This window comes from Protobothrops mucrosquamatus, unplaced genomic scaffold (genome assembly GCF_001527695.2).
Source record: "Protobothrops mucrosquamatus isolate PMUCROS unplaced genomic scaffold, P.Mucros_1.0 scaffold2155, whole genome shotgun sequence".
Classification (NCBI taxonomy): domain Eukaryota; kingdom Metazoa; phylum Chordata; class Lepidosauria; order Squamata; family Viperidae; genus Protobothrops; species Protobothrops mucrosquamatus.
Window position 1 is genome coordinate 136,588 of NW_015388252.1, and position 16,237 is coordinate 152,824.

General features: G+C 36.7%; 1 protein-coding gene across 1 annotated transcript in view; it reads left to right on the top strand.

Moving 5' to 3' along the window:
• The window catches only part of USP34 (ubiquitin specific peptidase 34), a 143,976-nt gene extending 134,548 nt beyond the window's left edge, over nucleotides 1–9,428 (top strand). Inside the window, exons 75-81 of the mRNA XM_015824189.1 lie at nucleotides 2,511–2,635; nucleotides 3,370–3,493; nucleotides 4,216–4,295; nucleotides 4,716–4,856; nucleotides 5,454–5,600; nucleotides 7,444–7,603; nucleotides 8,310–9,428. Coding sequence (XP_015679675.1) covers nucleotides 2,511–2,635; nucleotides 3,370–3,493; nucleotides 4,216–4,295; nucleotides 4,716–4,856; nucleotides 5,454–5,600; nucleotides 7,444–7,603; nucleotides 8,310–8,920 — 1,388 coding nt within the window. The 3' untranslated portion in view covers nucleotides 8,921–9,428. The remainder of the gene's footprint in view (nucleotides 1–2,510; nucleotides 2,636–3,369; nucleotides 3,494–4,215; nucleotides 4,296–4,715; nucleotides 4,857–5,453; nucleotides 5,601–7,443; nucleotides 7,604–8,309) is intronic.
• The last annotated feature ends 6,809 nt before the right edge of the window (nucleotides 9,429–16,237 follow it).

Here is a 16,237-nt window from a genome sequence, read left to right on the forward strand (position 1 = left end):
ATCTTGTATGAGGGGGGCCTTATTTACCACGGACCTGGCGTTGCACAACAACAGCCGATGATCCCGGGCCGGGGGATCTAGGTCTCCTGGGAGCCGAGTAGAGACCTGAGGACCGGAGCACCCACAAGCTTGTAAATAGCGTGTGCGTGCTCCCCTAACCTGATATGGTCCTCTGCTCCCGCCATATCTGCCTCTCCCAATTTGTATCCCAATTTGAAGCATGTCCTATAGAAAATCTGTCCCAGCAGCTACACAAATTACATAGATGTGCTGTTTTCTCTGTCTACAGACAGATTTTTGGATGCAAGTGCCAAGGCCTCAAATCTCTTGTGAAGTATTCTCTGCTATAGTATCACACGGGTCTTCCTTTCCTGGAATAATTGTGGAGGCTTTGATGGCTGCTGGGATAACATCAACCAAGGGAGCTATTTAACTGTCATAGTTGCCCAAATACACATTGCCTTGGGAGAGCTGCCTTAGTATCACTGGACAGAGGGATTGGATTTTGTTGTGTGGTATCGATTATATTGCATGTGATAAAATGTGATAAAAATAGCAGTTATTGGACAATCTTTTACTACTTTTAAGTGGTTTCAGTTCTGCTTTTTATCTTCATTTCTCTCTTTCTCCCTTCTTGAGCCAATTGCTCGTCTTAAAAATAATTCCATCATATCCATGTAAGTGAATATGTATAAATCCTTAACTTATAACCGTTTGTTTAATGACTGTTCAAAATTCCAAAGGTACTGAAAAAAGTGACTTATGCCTGGTCCTTGCATTTATGACTGCATCCTCAAAGTTACCTGATCAAAATTCAGTTACTTGAAAAATTTGGGCACTTCACAGCAAAAATAAGGTCATAAAATTGAGCATGACTCGCTTAACAACCACCTTGCTTAACAGTGGGAAATCTAGTCCCAATTGTGATTGTAAGTCAAGAGCTGCCTGTACTTTACTTACAATTCAGATAATAGAAATCTCCATAAGAAAGTTGAAGGGGAAAAAAATCAAATGAAAAAAAAAAGACTGAAAAATAAAAAGCAGAAAAAGGTGGAGGGTAAGGAAATTTTCCACAATCCCACAACTATGAAGGATCTATATTATATATATATATTAATAAGATACCAGCCACTACAGTTACCCTTTCCTAAGCATGTAGGTTTGTTTAGCCTAGCATAGCCTAGACTGGGAGGCCCTGCTCATGGTAACCCATGCTCTTACAACCTCTCATTTAGACTACCATAAAACACACTATACGAGGTTGCCCCTGAAAAGCATTTAGAAACTTCAACTGGTGCAGAATGCAACTGCATGGATAGTAAAGAGTAGTATTCTGCTCCCTATTCTAAGCTGTCTAGAGAAGCTAAAAATAATAATAAAGTCTCTGGGTGCAAGTCATTGGTCTCTGCTATAGAAAGAATATAAAAAAGAAGAAAAAAGGGCAGAGAAAGCCTGCAGGTTTAAAATTCTACTTGTGTGTCAGGCACAAAATAACATTATTTCAAAGCTTTAAAGAGGAAAAGAATAACTATTGTTTGGCTCTGGAATGACTCTTAGGTACCATAAGGTAGCAGGGCTCATCCTCTAGGTCAGTGATGGCGAACCTTTTAAACACCAAGTGCCCAAAAACCACTCTGCCCGCCCCCACTCCACCCCCACCCGCTCCATCTCCTGCCCTGCCCGCCCACAGGGCCACCTACCGCCTCCACAGCCTGCCACAGCAGATCGCCCAGGCGGCCCTGCAGCACCATGGCCACACCCTCTGCCCATGCTCCGCAGCATCATCTGTGTGTAACGGGGTGCGAGGGCGGAGTCTTGTCCCTGCTGCCCGGCTTCCATGTCCTTGGCTGCGCTGCTCCACACGGGCCATGCCCACGGGCAACTCTCTTCCGGGGGGATTGCTAGTGAGGGGACTGTAGGGGGAGACGGGGCTGTGGCAATGGCGCACATGCCAACAGAGAGGCTTCTGCCTGCCGCCTCTGGCATGCATGCCATAGGTTTGCCACCATTGCTCTAGGGTAAAAGGCTGGCAGTTGCTTTTTGTCTCCTCCTTGCCTTTTGCCATATGGTCCTCAGTCATGCCTTTTTCAGAATAAATGTTGATTGTTTCAGCCTGTCTGACATGAGGAGCTGTGAAGGGACTCCTTATAGCAGTGGCAATTACATTTTCATGGAGGATAGCAGTATTAGCAGCAGTCAAACATAAAAAGTAGATCATGAAGTTAATGGCTTTACATCTATTTATGTATTTGAAGTTATATTACTTTAAATAAAATAACAGTGGCTAGTTGGTTTTCTGAGCAACAAAAAGTAACTGGTAAACTATATACCATTTCCTTTTTTTAACTTTAAGTTTACTATTCTGTCTACATTTTCTGTTCGTTCATCTACCTAAAGAACAAATATTTTTTTATCTTTTATTTTTGGGAAGAGAATTGGGATGGCTACTCTTTGCAAAGATGAAATGTACACATTTGTTTAATGCCTCTCCTTTTTCGTTTCTACTGCAGTGTCTCTTGGTCCTTATTTCCCATGCCGTGAAAATCTGAAATTGATAGGAGGCAAAAGTAATATCCGCCCACCTCGCCCTGAACTTAATATGTGCCTTTTGCCTACAATGGTAGAAGCTAACAAGGTATTTATTTTATTTATTTACCAAACTTATATGCCATCCATCTTAACAAAGCGACACTAAGCAACTTACAATTATTTAATTAAAATGCACTACAAATCATTAAAAAAATTAAATAAGGATCTTGAATTTAAAATTCAATTACAACAAATTATGTATCAGGAAAGTAAATGTTTCCTTTATGTAAAACATTTGATGTTACATAAAGTAACACCTACAATCAAGGATAAGCCTTGAATGATGAATTTTAAGAATAATTGTGATGTGGTTGTTGGTGATGAGAACTGCACTTCTGAATGTATTTGGTTTAATTATCATTCATTGGCTTAATTTATCACAGATGTAACAAAATTCCAGTGGCAGTTTTATTATGATAGTTTTCATAACAGAGAAAGAAGAAAAATGCCTCTATCTGTTGCTTACATCTTTGATCCCAAAAAATCCCTACAAATACTTTGGATCCCAGATATATTCAGTGTTAAATTGAGAATGAAAAAGTGGCAAATAAGGAAAAAGTGCATTCTTTTTAACATCTTAGGTGTTCTACACATTTGTGTAAGTTTTAATAATTCCTAAAATTCCCAAGTTTTGTAGTAAATAATTCCTGAACCAAGTTCTGTAGTTTTTTTTAGCAAGAATTTATCATAGTCCTTTGAAAACTGTTCATTTTTTTCACACTTAGATATTATACTTTTCATGTTTTTATTTTGTAAACATAACTTTCTTTAAATCTTTAGGGTAAAGATGAGGTTTATGACCGTATGCTACTAGATTACTTTTTTTCATACCATCAGTTCATCCATCTCTTATGCCGAGTTGCCATCAACTGTGAGAAATTCACAGAAACTTTAGTGAAAATGAGTAAGTATGAATTTGTGCCATGCCCAAAAGATTCCTTTTTGAGTTAACAAGCACATTAGTTGACAAAACCTGTTATTTAGTGCATAGGCTACTGCTTAGCACTTTGTGTATATAGAAGAGTAAATTGCAACATCAGAATTAATAAGCATTTAATTTTTAAATTCATTGAAGGTAAATTAAATATTTTCTCTTTTATAAAAATTACGTGAAGAGTTGCTTTATTCAGTTTTCCACCTGATTTGCTAAAATAGCAAGTTGGGATTAAATGAATTAATATCTTTCTTTTTAGCAGAAGCCTACTTGTAAATTCAAAGATAAAGCATTTTATTTAAATTGTTGCCACATTGCTATTTAACTGTAGAATAAATAAGAAAGGCAGGGTAACTACATTTATCTAAGAGTAAAACATGATAAACATAGTGAATTTGAGTAAATATATGCAGGATTTTTATATTGAAATTACTATTAAACACAACATGATTTTTGATTGGAAATTGGAGCAAGGTCATTTGGGTAGTGACTATAGATTTGGTTTATTTTACAGTTAAACTGTAGTTTATGCCTTTTAAAATCAATTATTTATTTAACTAACAACTCTCATGGCAGTTTATATTGCTCGTGATACCTAGTTTTCTTCTTAAGTGTTAAGAGATAAGCAACTGTATTTCTGGCATATCTATATCTTTATAATCTTAAGAACTTAATTGCATTTTTATTTTTAGGTGTTCTTGTTGCATATGAAGGCTTACCTCTTCATCTAGCTTTGTTTCCCAAACTTTGGACTGAGCTTTGCCAAAGTCAGGTAAAATTAATTTATGTCTAAATGGAATGTTTTTATCTGAACAGTAAAAGTGTGTGTTTGATCATCATTTAATGACAGACGATGAATGGCATTTTCATACAGGCTTTCTCCTGCTGCAGACTTAGACTTTTTTTCTAAAAGTTGCTGAGATTCTAATAAATCCAAATGTACTAGTTTATTGTGAGCAGCACAACAGAGGTTGATTTTAATCAATTTATTATTTTATTAATAAAGGACAGGCTGAAAGATACTGAGGAATTGTTACAGTCTGGTGCTATATTTACTCTCCTAGAAAATTCTGAAAAGTTCTATTCCAATGAATGACTTACGTGTAACATCTCTAACAAGTTGAAATCACATATCCACAATGATTCAGTTGGAATACTAATTGTGAAGCTCTGATCACCTTTCTCTTTTCAGTCTTCCATGTCAAAGAATTGCATCAAGCTCCTATGTGAAGATCCTGTGTTTGCAGAGTATATTAAATGCATCCTAATGGATGAGCGAACATTTCTTAACAACAACATTGTTTACACTTTCTTAACGCATTTCCTTCTCAAGGTATGAAAAATTGTTACGCCTTGGTCAGAGCTTCAGATATTTTCATATCAAAATGCTGTCCCATTGTCCTTTAGGTGCATTGAAGAATTCAGTGACTTTTATAAGTGGCCCATCATCACAATATGTTGTACGAATCAAGGAGAAGTACACAGGGCTGAGCTTAGGAAACGTGGTGGTTGTTGCTGGTCTAATATATGCTGAGGAGGGTTTGGTTTTTTTTAAAGAAAGATAATTCAGTAATTGGTTTATTTGAACTGCTGATGAATCTCTTGTGCCTCTCCAAAAGTGAAAGAAAGTAGGCACTTAAAAATTGGATAACTATATAGATGAGGAAATATAAATATTTTGTTGTGCAAATATTAAATAGATATTCCAATTTGCAAAGTGATTATATACATTTGTGAATTAAATAATGTAAATATTAGTTATTTTAATGTGATACACATGACAATCAATATAGATCTGTTTTTCCACAGACAGTTGTCTTCTTTTTCTTTCAATTCTACACCCATAGTTCGGTTTACAGTAGGAAATAGTGCTATGATGACATTATTTCACAGAATTGCAAATTAGGTTTCAGAATCCCTTATTTTACAGGTACAAGGACAAGTGTTTTCTGAAGCAAATTGTGCTGGAATAATCAATAATCTGATTACAAATTTGATCAACCAGTATCAGAATCTGGAATCAGAATTTGCCAATCAGCGAGTTGAAATTTTTAAAGCAAGTTCTACTTTAAATGGGGTAAATAAACTTTATTTTCTCTTTAAATACTGTATTGATTTACGTAAAGCATTTTTATTCCTATTCCTCAGATAAAAAAAGTTAAAAATGACAATCCTACAGTGATAGGCATGTATGTATGCATGCATGCATGTGTATGTATATATACATATACATGCATATACATACACACCCACATGCACATATATATCTATAGCAATAAAGGAGAATATTTGTAGTTCAGGGTTGAAATGAGGGGTCCTTGATGCTCTCTGAGCTTCCTTGTTTTCTTGCAGACGTTTCATTACCCAGACTAGGTAACATCATCAGTGCTAGTAAGGAGTGCTGTTTGCTGTCAGTTTATATTCTGGTTTCTTGCCTGTCTGGGTGGGGGCGGTCTTAGAGATATTTTTGTTAGGCTGTTTATTAATGGCTCTTTGGCAGTTTCTTGATTGGGGTATTGTTTATTTGATTGTTGGTCTGAAGTTAACCTTGGAGTTAATCTGGGTGCCGATTGCTGGTAGAGGGGTGTTTGGGTCTTTTTGTTCCCTTTTGGGCTGGTTGATTGCCTCTTTTGCATAGTCTATAGATGTTGTTAATGTCGATGGGTCTATTGACGGCTAATTTGTCAGTGCCAGGCTTCTAGTAATTCCCTGGCATTTTTGGACTTAGCCCGGCCTAGGATTGTCACATTTTCCCAATTGAAACTATGGTTAAATCTATCTATGTGTTGTGAAATTAAAGAATTTTCATCATGTCTTCTGACTGCTAGTTGGTGTTCATGGATGCGTTCTGCTAGTCTTCTACCTGTTTGTCCTACATAGTGCTTGTTGCAGTTCTTACATTGTATGCTGTAAATGATTTCTCAGCTTGCATCCTGAATTATGATGATTATTATTTGTTGCACAGTTAGCCAGATGTTTGAACTAGATTTGGCATATAAAAATAACACAAAAGTGTCCCAAAACATAAAATCAGACAGCCCAGACTAAAATGATCCAATAAGCAACAAAATGCAAAATAAAACAGGGGCTTAAATAATAAACAACAACCCCAGGCCTGAAACTAAAGCCCAGGTTTGCAAAGCTTTAGGAGGAAGAACGAGTCCTTATCGCTGGGTGGGAGGATTGCAACAGAAAATGGTACAAGGTGACAGTAAAAGGGAGTTAGCCAAAATAAAAGCTTTGAAACTAGGCATTTTGAAAAGCATGGAGAGAATAAAATGGAAATTTAGTTATAGTGTTAAAAAAAACTGCATTTATCAATAATACAGCATATATATACATACATATTCATTTTCTTATTTTAATAGATATATCAATGTTACGCGTTTGTTTTATTTTTTATCCTCATTATAATCCTTTTATTTCATTTAAAACAAATACATATTTTCAAAAAAATTATGAATAGATACTTATTGAGGTTATACATTATTGTTCAATATAACATTAGTAAAATGACATTCCATTATATTGTAGTATAATATATTTTACCTACTATAATCAATAAGTTATATTATTTATAGTAAAAGATGCCGTCATCTCTTTCTCCCATTGAGCATAATACAATAATACTACTTAAACACTGTTAGATTTACAGCTGTGATGCATCATTGTCAATACCTTCCACTTGTCTCCCTCTTGATTTAAGCTATACAGGATACATGATAAAAACAGAATATACAAGTATTGATACTGCCAATGGAAAATTATTTTTTAAAACTGACATGTAAAAATGAGTCAGAATTTTCTTCTGCAGGCATAGACATATGCAGTTTCTTTGGTTACTGTTTATATAATGTCTACATACACACAGAGAACAAATTCATTTCATTAAATGCATTGACTTAAATTTTCTTTTATAGGACCTTCGAGCCCTCACTTTACTGCTTTCTGTGCACACCCCCAAACAGTTGAATCCTGCCCTAATACCTACTTTGCAAGAGCTACTAAACAAATGCAAAACTTGTCAACAGCAAAAAAGCTCATTGCAGGAACAAGAAGCCAAAGAACGAAAAACTAAAGGTTTGTTTTATTTATTAATAAAATCTATATACCACCCATCTCACCGTCCAATTAACTGTGGGCAGCTTACAAGTAGAAAACTTATTTTGGGAGTCATATTTAACTTTTCCTTGCTGAACCGTGTCTGTAACTACTGCTTATTCTGAGAACTATTCAGCTGGAAATATTCTGAAATACCTCCCTATTAAACTGACAAAGTAAAACCAAGAGAGTCTTGTAACATCTTGAAAACTAAATATTTCTCTTCTCGTTGAGAGGAACCCAGTTTATCGTGTACGTTGAATAATAAGATGGTGATAATCATCTTAAAGCTTGGATGTATATAAAATAACTCTAGCACTGATAAGTTAATTAAACAGATAAGAACTTATTGACAAACGATTGTTAATAAAATTTGGGTTGAAATAACTCGTTTTTAACCTAGAAATTTTTCTTATATCAAATGGCTGGGAAGCATTTTAGTTGGACCCAGAATTTCTTTTCAACAGCAAAAATATTTCCTAAGCTGTGTGCTCCAGCCAGTAGGATAAAGAAATTAGATTAAGTTATTCTTGAAGCTCTCAAACATTTCAAAGGATCTTTGGGAAGAGAGGAGGAAAGAGAAATATATAAAAAGAATGTAATATCTTTGTTCTGTCAGTAAAAATAGTTCATTATGGCAATCGATTCCTGTATTATTTCATCAATATCTATTTTAATTGTACAGATGATGAGGGAGCCACTCCAGTAAAAAGAAGACGGGTTAGCAGTGATGAGGAGCATACGGTAGACAGTTGCATCAGTGATTTGAAAAATGAACCTAGGGAAGCCTTGACTCCAACCAGCACCTCAGACAATGAGACAAGAGACTCCTCCATCATTGACCCAGGCACCGAACAGGACCTGCCTTCTCCTGAAAATAATTCTATTAAGGAGTACCGTATGGAAGTTCCCTCTTCATTTCCTGAAGATATGATGCTAGCTACTCATTCACACCATGGGGAGGAACAGCTGGGCAATGGAAGATTCGAAGAATGTAAAGATCTGAAAGAGCCATCAAGCTCCAAGGATTCTCATATTATAGAGGATGATACCGAGTTCCCCTCCACATCTATTTCTGCTGTTCTTTCTGACCTCACAGATCTGAAGAACTCTGAAAGTCAAGCTTCCCAGGACCCTGAGTCTGGCTTATCACTTAGTTGCAGCCATTCCAGAGGATTGTTGAGTCACATGCAGCAGCAACATCAAGACATTTTAGACATCCTTTGCAGGACCATTGAATCAACAATTCATGTGGTTACGAGGATATCTGGCAAAGGAAACCAAGCTGCTTCTTGACAGTAGAGGAGCATGCGTGCTTTTAAAGTCTTTTTTTCTCCCTTTTAAAAATGCTGTTTGTATAAGTTCTGCTTATTTCTGTTTTGTGCTTCAGTTTGTCCAGTGCTTTCTGCTTGAATGGCAAGATGAAATTTATATGCTTAATTGGTCAGGCAGAACTTCAAATTAAAAAATTATTTTGCATCTACCGTATGTTTTCTTAAAGGGCAATCAGATAATGAATATGTTTATGTAATTCAAAGTTCACTGTGGTGGCTTTCATTTAATATGCCTGTCTGGGAGAGCAGGGACTCTTTGCCCTGTATGACGTAATTGAAATTTAACTGCATTTTTACGGTGTATAATATTGTGTCCTCTGTGCCAGTTTTGTACCTTACAAAAGAGGCAGCTTGCCTCCAATTGCTGTGGTTCTTATTATCAAAATTAAGTTTACTTGTATACTAAACAACCACAAAAAATTGATTCTATAAAGAATCCTCTTTAGCTGTGGCCTGACAGTATACACATACACAATACACACACACACATTATATATATATATATATATATATATATATATATATATATATATATATATATATATATATATATATATATATATATATATATATATATATATATATATATATATATATATATATATATATATATATATATATATATATATATATATAGTGCTTTATTTAACAGAATACCTGTGATGAAAATAAAGCACATTTGATGTAAAATTAATTGTTTTATTTTTATTGACATGACCAATTGCTATTCTGTGCACTTCATTAAACTGATTGTGATGACTTTTCATTTGTTTTTATATATGTTGCCTCTGTAGTCCATTATTTCCTTGCCAGAAATAGGAGCTCAGAGAGGTGTGTGCACGCTTCCCAGCTGCTCTGTTCCCTGACATCTATAGTCTGTTGAAGAATGGACAGGGCTATTTAGAATACTCTATACTCACCTATATATCCCTGTAAAGTCCCTAGTGAAGCCAGTACTCCTCTGAGTCTCACACGTGGTGATATATTTTACATTTTGGATACTTTTTTTGTCTGTAACTATTTTTAATAAAGCAATGAATACATCTGAGTGAATGTCAGAGGATGTATCATGCATTCAGAAGAAAAAATGGAAAATTAATAAAGGATTACAAATACACATTTTAAAGGAATTGCATTATATGTCATAAAATTACATGACAACTTCAAAATGAAACTTAAATATCAGATTATGATAATACTAAAAGTAGTAGCAGTATATTTTAAAATGGGTTTTCAATCCTATATTGAGCAAATGCAGATAGATTCTGAACAGGGCTATATAATGTATGTCAGTTCAGTTCACTATACTAGTGGTTAATATGTGCATACCTAAAAGTAAGCATAATTCTATTATTTTAAAAAGTATCCAGATTTGAAGCCAAGAAAATCTTCAGTGAAGATGTAAAAGAGACCAGAGGGAGTGAAATTAGAAGAGGCGCTTTAGCAGCATAATATACCAAAAGTGTTTTAAAGAGTTCTTGAATACTTTAAAAAATATTTGGATATTTATAAATCAAGAGAAAATAGTTAACTTTTTTCTTACCAGAGGAGTGAATAAAACGGTAAATAGAGTGCATGAGAGGTAAATGTGCATTTTAATAAGATTTGTTTAATGCTCTGAATTATAAAAAAAACTGTCAAATAAAATTGAATAAGAACATCAATGAAAAAATATTTTGTAGTCTTTATTTAAAAAAGCTTAAACTAAATTGGTTTATAACTACACTTTATAAAATAGACATTTTGAATATCAAAGTATTTAGAATAATTCATGATTGGTAGTATACTATTAATAAATATTCAAGTGTTTGAAATGATAAAATCAAATAATCCTTCACTGATTAAACGAAAGCATTCAAATAGACATTCCCCACCCTCACATGGAAAAGCAAGGATTATGTGATCAACATTACTAGACACTTGCCCTTTGTCTACCAATTTCATTGGAGATTTTACCTACGATAATGTGTTCTCTTTCCAAGCTCTAACAGCCAAGTGATTACAGCAGCAACCAAAAATCATGACCCCCCCCCATTGCCAAGAATGGGTGAAGTTGTTATTGAGCTTGTGTGACTGGCAAGCTAGCCACTAGCCATGCCTGAGATGAATCATTTTTCTGAGAAATTAGAAATTTATTTAATTTTTTCCGTTTTTTAAGTTATCTTCACTTAGTTCTTCAATGTGATCATTTGCTAGCTTTGTCATAGATCAAAACTAGAATAAGAACTAAAAAAGTCCAGCACTGTAGAACAGCGACTCCCAACCCTTTGGGCACCAGGAACTGGTTCCATGGACTGGTTTTTATACAGACGGGAGGGGCCTGGTTTCATGTGCTACCTGCATCCCACAGATGGAGCTTCGCTTGTTTGTGGCATGCCGTGGACCGGTGCCGGTCCACAGACTGGGGAGTTGGGGACCCCTGCTATAGAATAAGCAGGCAATCTGCAGATCAGAGAGAAATGTGCCTCTAAACACCTTTTTAATAACCATGTTCTGTGAAATCATACTGTCTCAACAAAGTGCTAATAAATGGAGAATTTTTGTTAATACTCAGTAATAAATAAATGTTAACAGTGTTTAATACAACTTTAAACAAAAATCTTACTCTGAAGTAGTACCTTCTGAAATCCTGACTGATTGCTCCCCCCCCGCCTCCCCCCCTCCAGTCCCTCTGTACAGAAAAGTAGTCCTAGTTATCTGAAGCTTGTAAAATACCATTCATGTGATAACAGCATACTTGGATGATTGATTGAATACACAACTTGTAGTTCATTGTGTTACAGATTTTTTGGATTATAGGTAGCTCAGGTTTGCTGTACATAGTAACTGGGTTCTCTGGGCTTTTCCAGAATTTTTTTAAAAATTTTGGGATAGGAATGTTCATAGCAACCAATTAATTGATGTCTCCCAGGGAGCTGCCTATCGCCCCCCCCCAGCAACCCCCCAATTAAAATCTTAGACTGTATACTGTATACTACAAGCCAAAACTCACCTCTGAACTGGTGCAGTAAGGAACTCTCACTGGGATGGGGTGATAGATCTGCAAATCTCATCCCTCTGTCTCCTAAAGACCAGAGAAACAGTCTGCTAAATTTGCTGTCTGAAGGAAATTGAAGGAATTTCAGTAAATCTTCTATTTACAGTTGAGAAGATTCAGGTGTCTGAGCACTAAATGCTTCATTAACTATAATAAATTGTGTAGGAACATAAGCATATATAATAATATTTCTCAAATCAAAGCACAAACTAAAATTTAAATTACTGTAGTGTTATAACAGAGTTCGCCAATTAAAATGTGTTCATTAGAAAAAAACGGTGTGTGTGTGTGTGTGTGTGTGTGTGTGTGTGTGTAAGGCTGAAAAATAGAAACCCAATAAACCCCAAAGAAGTGAGAAAAAAATGCACTTCTGAGGTTAACTGGTCAGCTATGTATTATCAAACCAGATAATGAAAACAGTTACACAGTGGATAATTGTATTTCATAACTATCATAGAATTGTTACTTTTGTTTAGCTAAGAAAATACAGATGTGTACACTGTAAATGTATCTTAAGTGGTATTAGATATTACATGAAAAAGTAAATCTATATTTTTAAATTTCCTGTCAAAGTATCAAGTGGCTTAATATCACTCTTAGAAATTCCTACCTATAGACATTTCTGTCTTCATGAAACAGAAACACCTCTGTACAATAAATTCTAATTTTATCATGCCCTGTGAGATTGTTTCTATTCATAGCTATGTAGTATCTGGAGAAAAATGTGTTACGTGTCATTAACAGTTTGTTAGGAAATTAATTTCCTCAATTCTTTATAGAAGTAGAATATAGAATTTATTTTTTTTCATTATGGACTCTTAAGAGTCCCACATGGATTCTATACTTGCCTAAAACTCTGTTTGAAACCACCTCAAATCTATTCAATTTTGGCTAACATTTATGCTTTAATTGATAATTTTATTAATATTTTATATTTTTCTTTGCTAAAGCATAGTTCATCAGGATAGTCATCTAATCAAAGAACAAGCTCAGATGGTGGCAACTCCAAAGTTAGAGTCTTCTGTAAAGCTAAATCTTCTTTTAAGGCTCCTAACATGGCCTAGAAATTGCCATTCTAAAAGGTCAATTGAATTTTATTTATTAAATTTATTTGCCACTCATCTCACCACAAAGTGACAACTGAATGTTTCATCTACTACAAGGAACCCTCACATTTCTGCTATATCAAATATCAGCACAGGAAAAAATTGTTCAGTAAGGTAAATCCCATCTAACTCTAAATGGAGTGAAAAGGAATAAAGGCCCAGTTGCAACCCATTCTTGGCATTAACAGTCCCGAGTGCCTCACTACACTGGACACCTCCAATCTGCTGCAACTAATTCTATGTGGTTGCTGTTCTCACCAGGCTATGGTATCTTTACCAGTTCTTTAAATTCAGACTACAGCTCTGGGAAGATTAAGAGCAGATATTTGAGACTGATTTCTCACTTTCTGTGGGCTGCGATGGGGAAAACAAAGTCATCTTTGTCATCCATCTCAAGATCATTCAAATCATAATACAGTAGGTCACTTCATGATTACTCAATAAGACCAGTTTTGGTTCTGTACCATCTTTCTTTTGTGGGAGATCACTGATTTTGATGGCAACAGATTTATAATACTTAAGATACATAATTCTCATCAGTGGACTCACATTTCTTGGAGCTGTCTAAACTGTGGAGAAGCAATAATTCCACACATTTGCTTTCTCTTCATATTTTTTTAGCTTTCACCTCCCAACTGTGCTCCACAACCAAATGTAACAGATTCTTAGAATCCACATACATGGGCAGGTTACAATATAATTAGTATATAATCAATGTATAAAATTAACATTACAATCAGAACTAGTTCAAAATTTAAATTTTAAAATTATAAAAATAACATGTCAAAAGGTGAAATGTTGTGAGGTTAGCAGTTAATACAGATGGGAGGTGGGGTCTCAGGGGATTGGCCAGCCTCACAGCCAAGTTTGGCCTCTTTGCAGGAGGCTGAGATTGGGAGCTTTCCTCACCTCTGAGGGCAGGGTGTTCCACAATGCAGGGACAGCACCAGAAAAGACCTTCTTCCTAGGTCTTGACTGATGGGATCTGCAGCATATCTTTTCTGCCTGAACAGGATGGGCTGATGTAGAAGCTGGTTCCTATGCAATATAGAGATTTATTGGACCCAGAAGCAAACTGGCTCCCAGCCCAGTTTACAGAACAAAGTGTTGCATGTGTCCTCCTTTGGGTACTCTGTATGGCTCTCATGGCTGCATTCTGCACCAGCTGAAGCTTCCAGATACTGTTCAAGGGTAGTCCCATATAGAGAGTATTGCAATAGTCCAATCATGAGATGACCAGAGCATGAATGTCTGAATGGAGGACCCCCTCCCCATCCAGGACAGGGCATAAGTTGGGCAAAGGCTCTCATGGCCACGGCTGCCATCTTCTTTTCAAGCAGGAGTTGTGAGTCCAAGAGGAACCTCAAATTACACACTAGGTCTGCATGGGGTAGTACAACCCCATCCAGGACCAAATATGATAAAATCCTGGATACAGAGAGACCGACCACAGCCACTTCATTTTACCAGGGTTCAGTTGAAATCTGTTGTGCCCCATCCAGACCCCCCTCAGCCACCAGGCACTGCAAGAAGACTTTTATTGCATCACTTACTTCACCCAAGTCAAAGATATATAACTCGGTATCAGCAGTGTATTGCTGATACCTTGTCCCATGGTGATGGATGACCTAGCCCAGGGCTTTTCAACCTTTTCACCCATTGTACAACTTTTAGGATATGGCAATATCCGAGTACTACCAGTCGCCTAGCAAGGTGTCAAAAACTTGATGACCCCAAAAAAAGAGGAAAAAAGTGATAAAGTGCAGGCAGTCCTCGACTTACAACAGTTCGCTTAATGACTGTTCAAAGTTACAATGGCACTGAAAAAAGTGCCCCCCAAGCCATAGCCGAGCAAGACACCTGCCTGCCCACCCAGCGGCACTTTTCCTCCTATTCGAGGTTTTCATTGTTGTAAGCATTTCTGTTGAGGATTGGCAGCGGAGGTGGGGTGGAAGGTGTTTGGTTTTTATCCCCCCCATCTGCTGGGTGGTTGCAGCAGGTTTTGGTCACTTCACATGATCCTGGGACACTATGACCATCATAAATATGAATCAGTTGCCAAGCATCTGAATGTAAATCACAAGACCCTGGAGATGCTGCAACATTCCAGCTGATCGACGCTTCTTCTGGGCTCAGCAGAAGTGCCAGGATCAGCGCTGAGCTCCAGCTGGAGCCTGGTGCTGATCCTGGCACTTCCACTGAGCCCTGACAGCCCCGAAGAAGCGCTGATCAGCTAGAAAGCGGCACTGATCCTGGTGCTTCCGCTGAGCCCTGACAGCCCTGCAGCTCCAGCCATCTCTCGCTCAGGCTTGTGCAGTGCTGCCACTGGTTCAGCTCATTCCCTTCCCCCACTACCACTTTTCTAGGATGGTCGCGTACCACCTGCCAGGTGCCAATGTGCCACAAGTGGTACCCGTACCACTGGTTGAAAAGCCCTGATCTAGCCCAGAAGTTTAATGCAGATATTTAAAAAGAGCAGAGAGAGTATGAGTCCTGTGGCACAATACAAAGGAGGGGCTTTGAGCTGGACCTCTCGCTCCCTATTACTGTAAGACTGATAGGGACCAGCCCCAGGAGCACAAAATGTATCTAACTTTTGAGTTGTAGTCAGCATGGATTCTTGTCCAGTCTTCCCTTTTGTCAGGTTCATACTTAAAAGAAATTTCTTGACTTCAGTCTTTCACTGCTGCCATTGAGCCATGGCTGCACATTTCATTATGACCTTTCTTTCAGATACTGGAATAAACTCACCATGAAGACTTCTATTGTCTAGAAAGGCTTTAAGGAGGGAGAGTTTGCATGAAAACTGTTTATGCCTTTAATACTTTGCAGGTTGACATGTTCTACAGACGTTTAGCATTGTCAAATGGTATTAACACTAATTAAATAATAGGGCTACCCAGAAATTCAGTTTCAAAGGTCAGAATATCATTTAGGGCAGTGGTTCTCAACCTTCCTAATGCCGCGACCCTTTAATACAGTTCCTCATGTTGTGGTGACCCCCAACCATAAAATTATTTTCGTTGCTACTTCATAACTGTAATTTTGCTACTGTTATGAATAGTAATGTAAATATCTGATATGCAGGGTGTATTTTCATTGTTATGAATTGAACATAATTAAAGCATAGTGATTA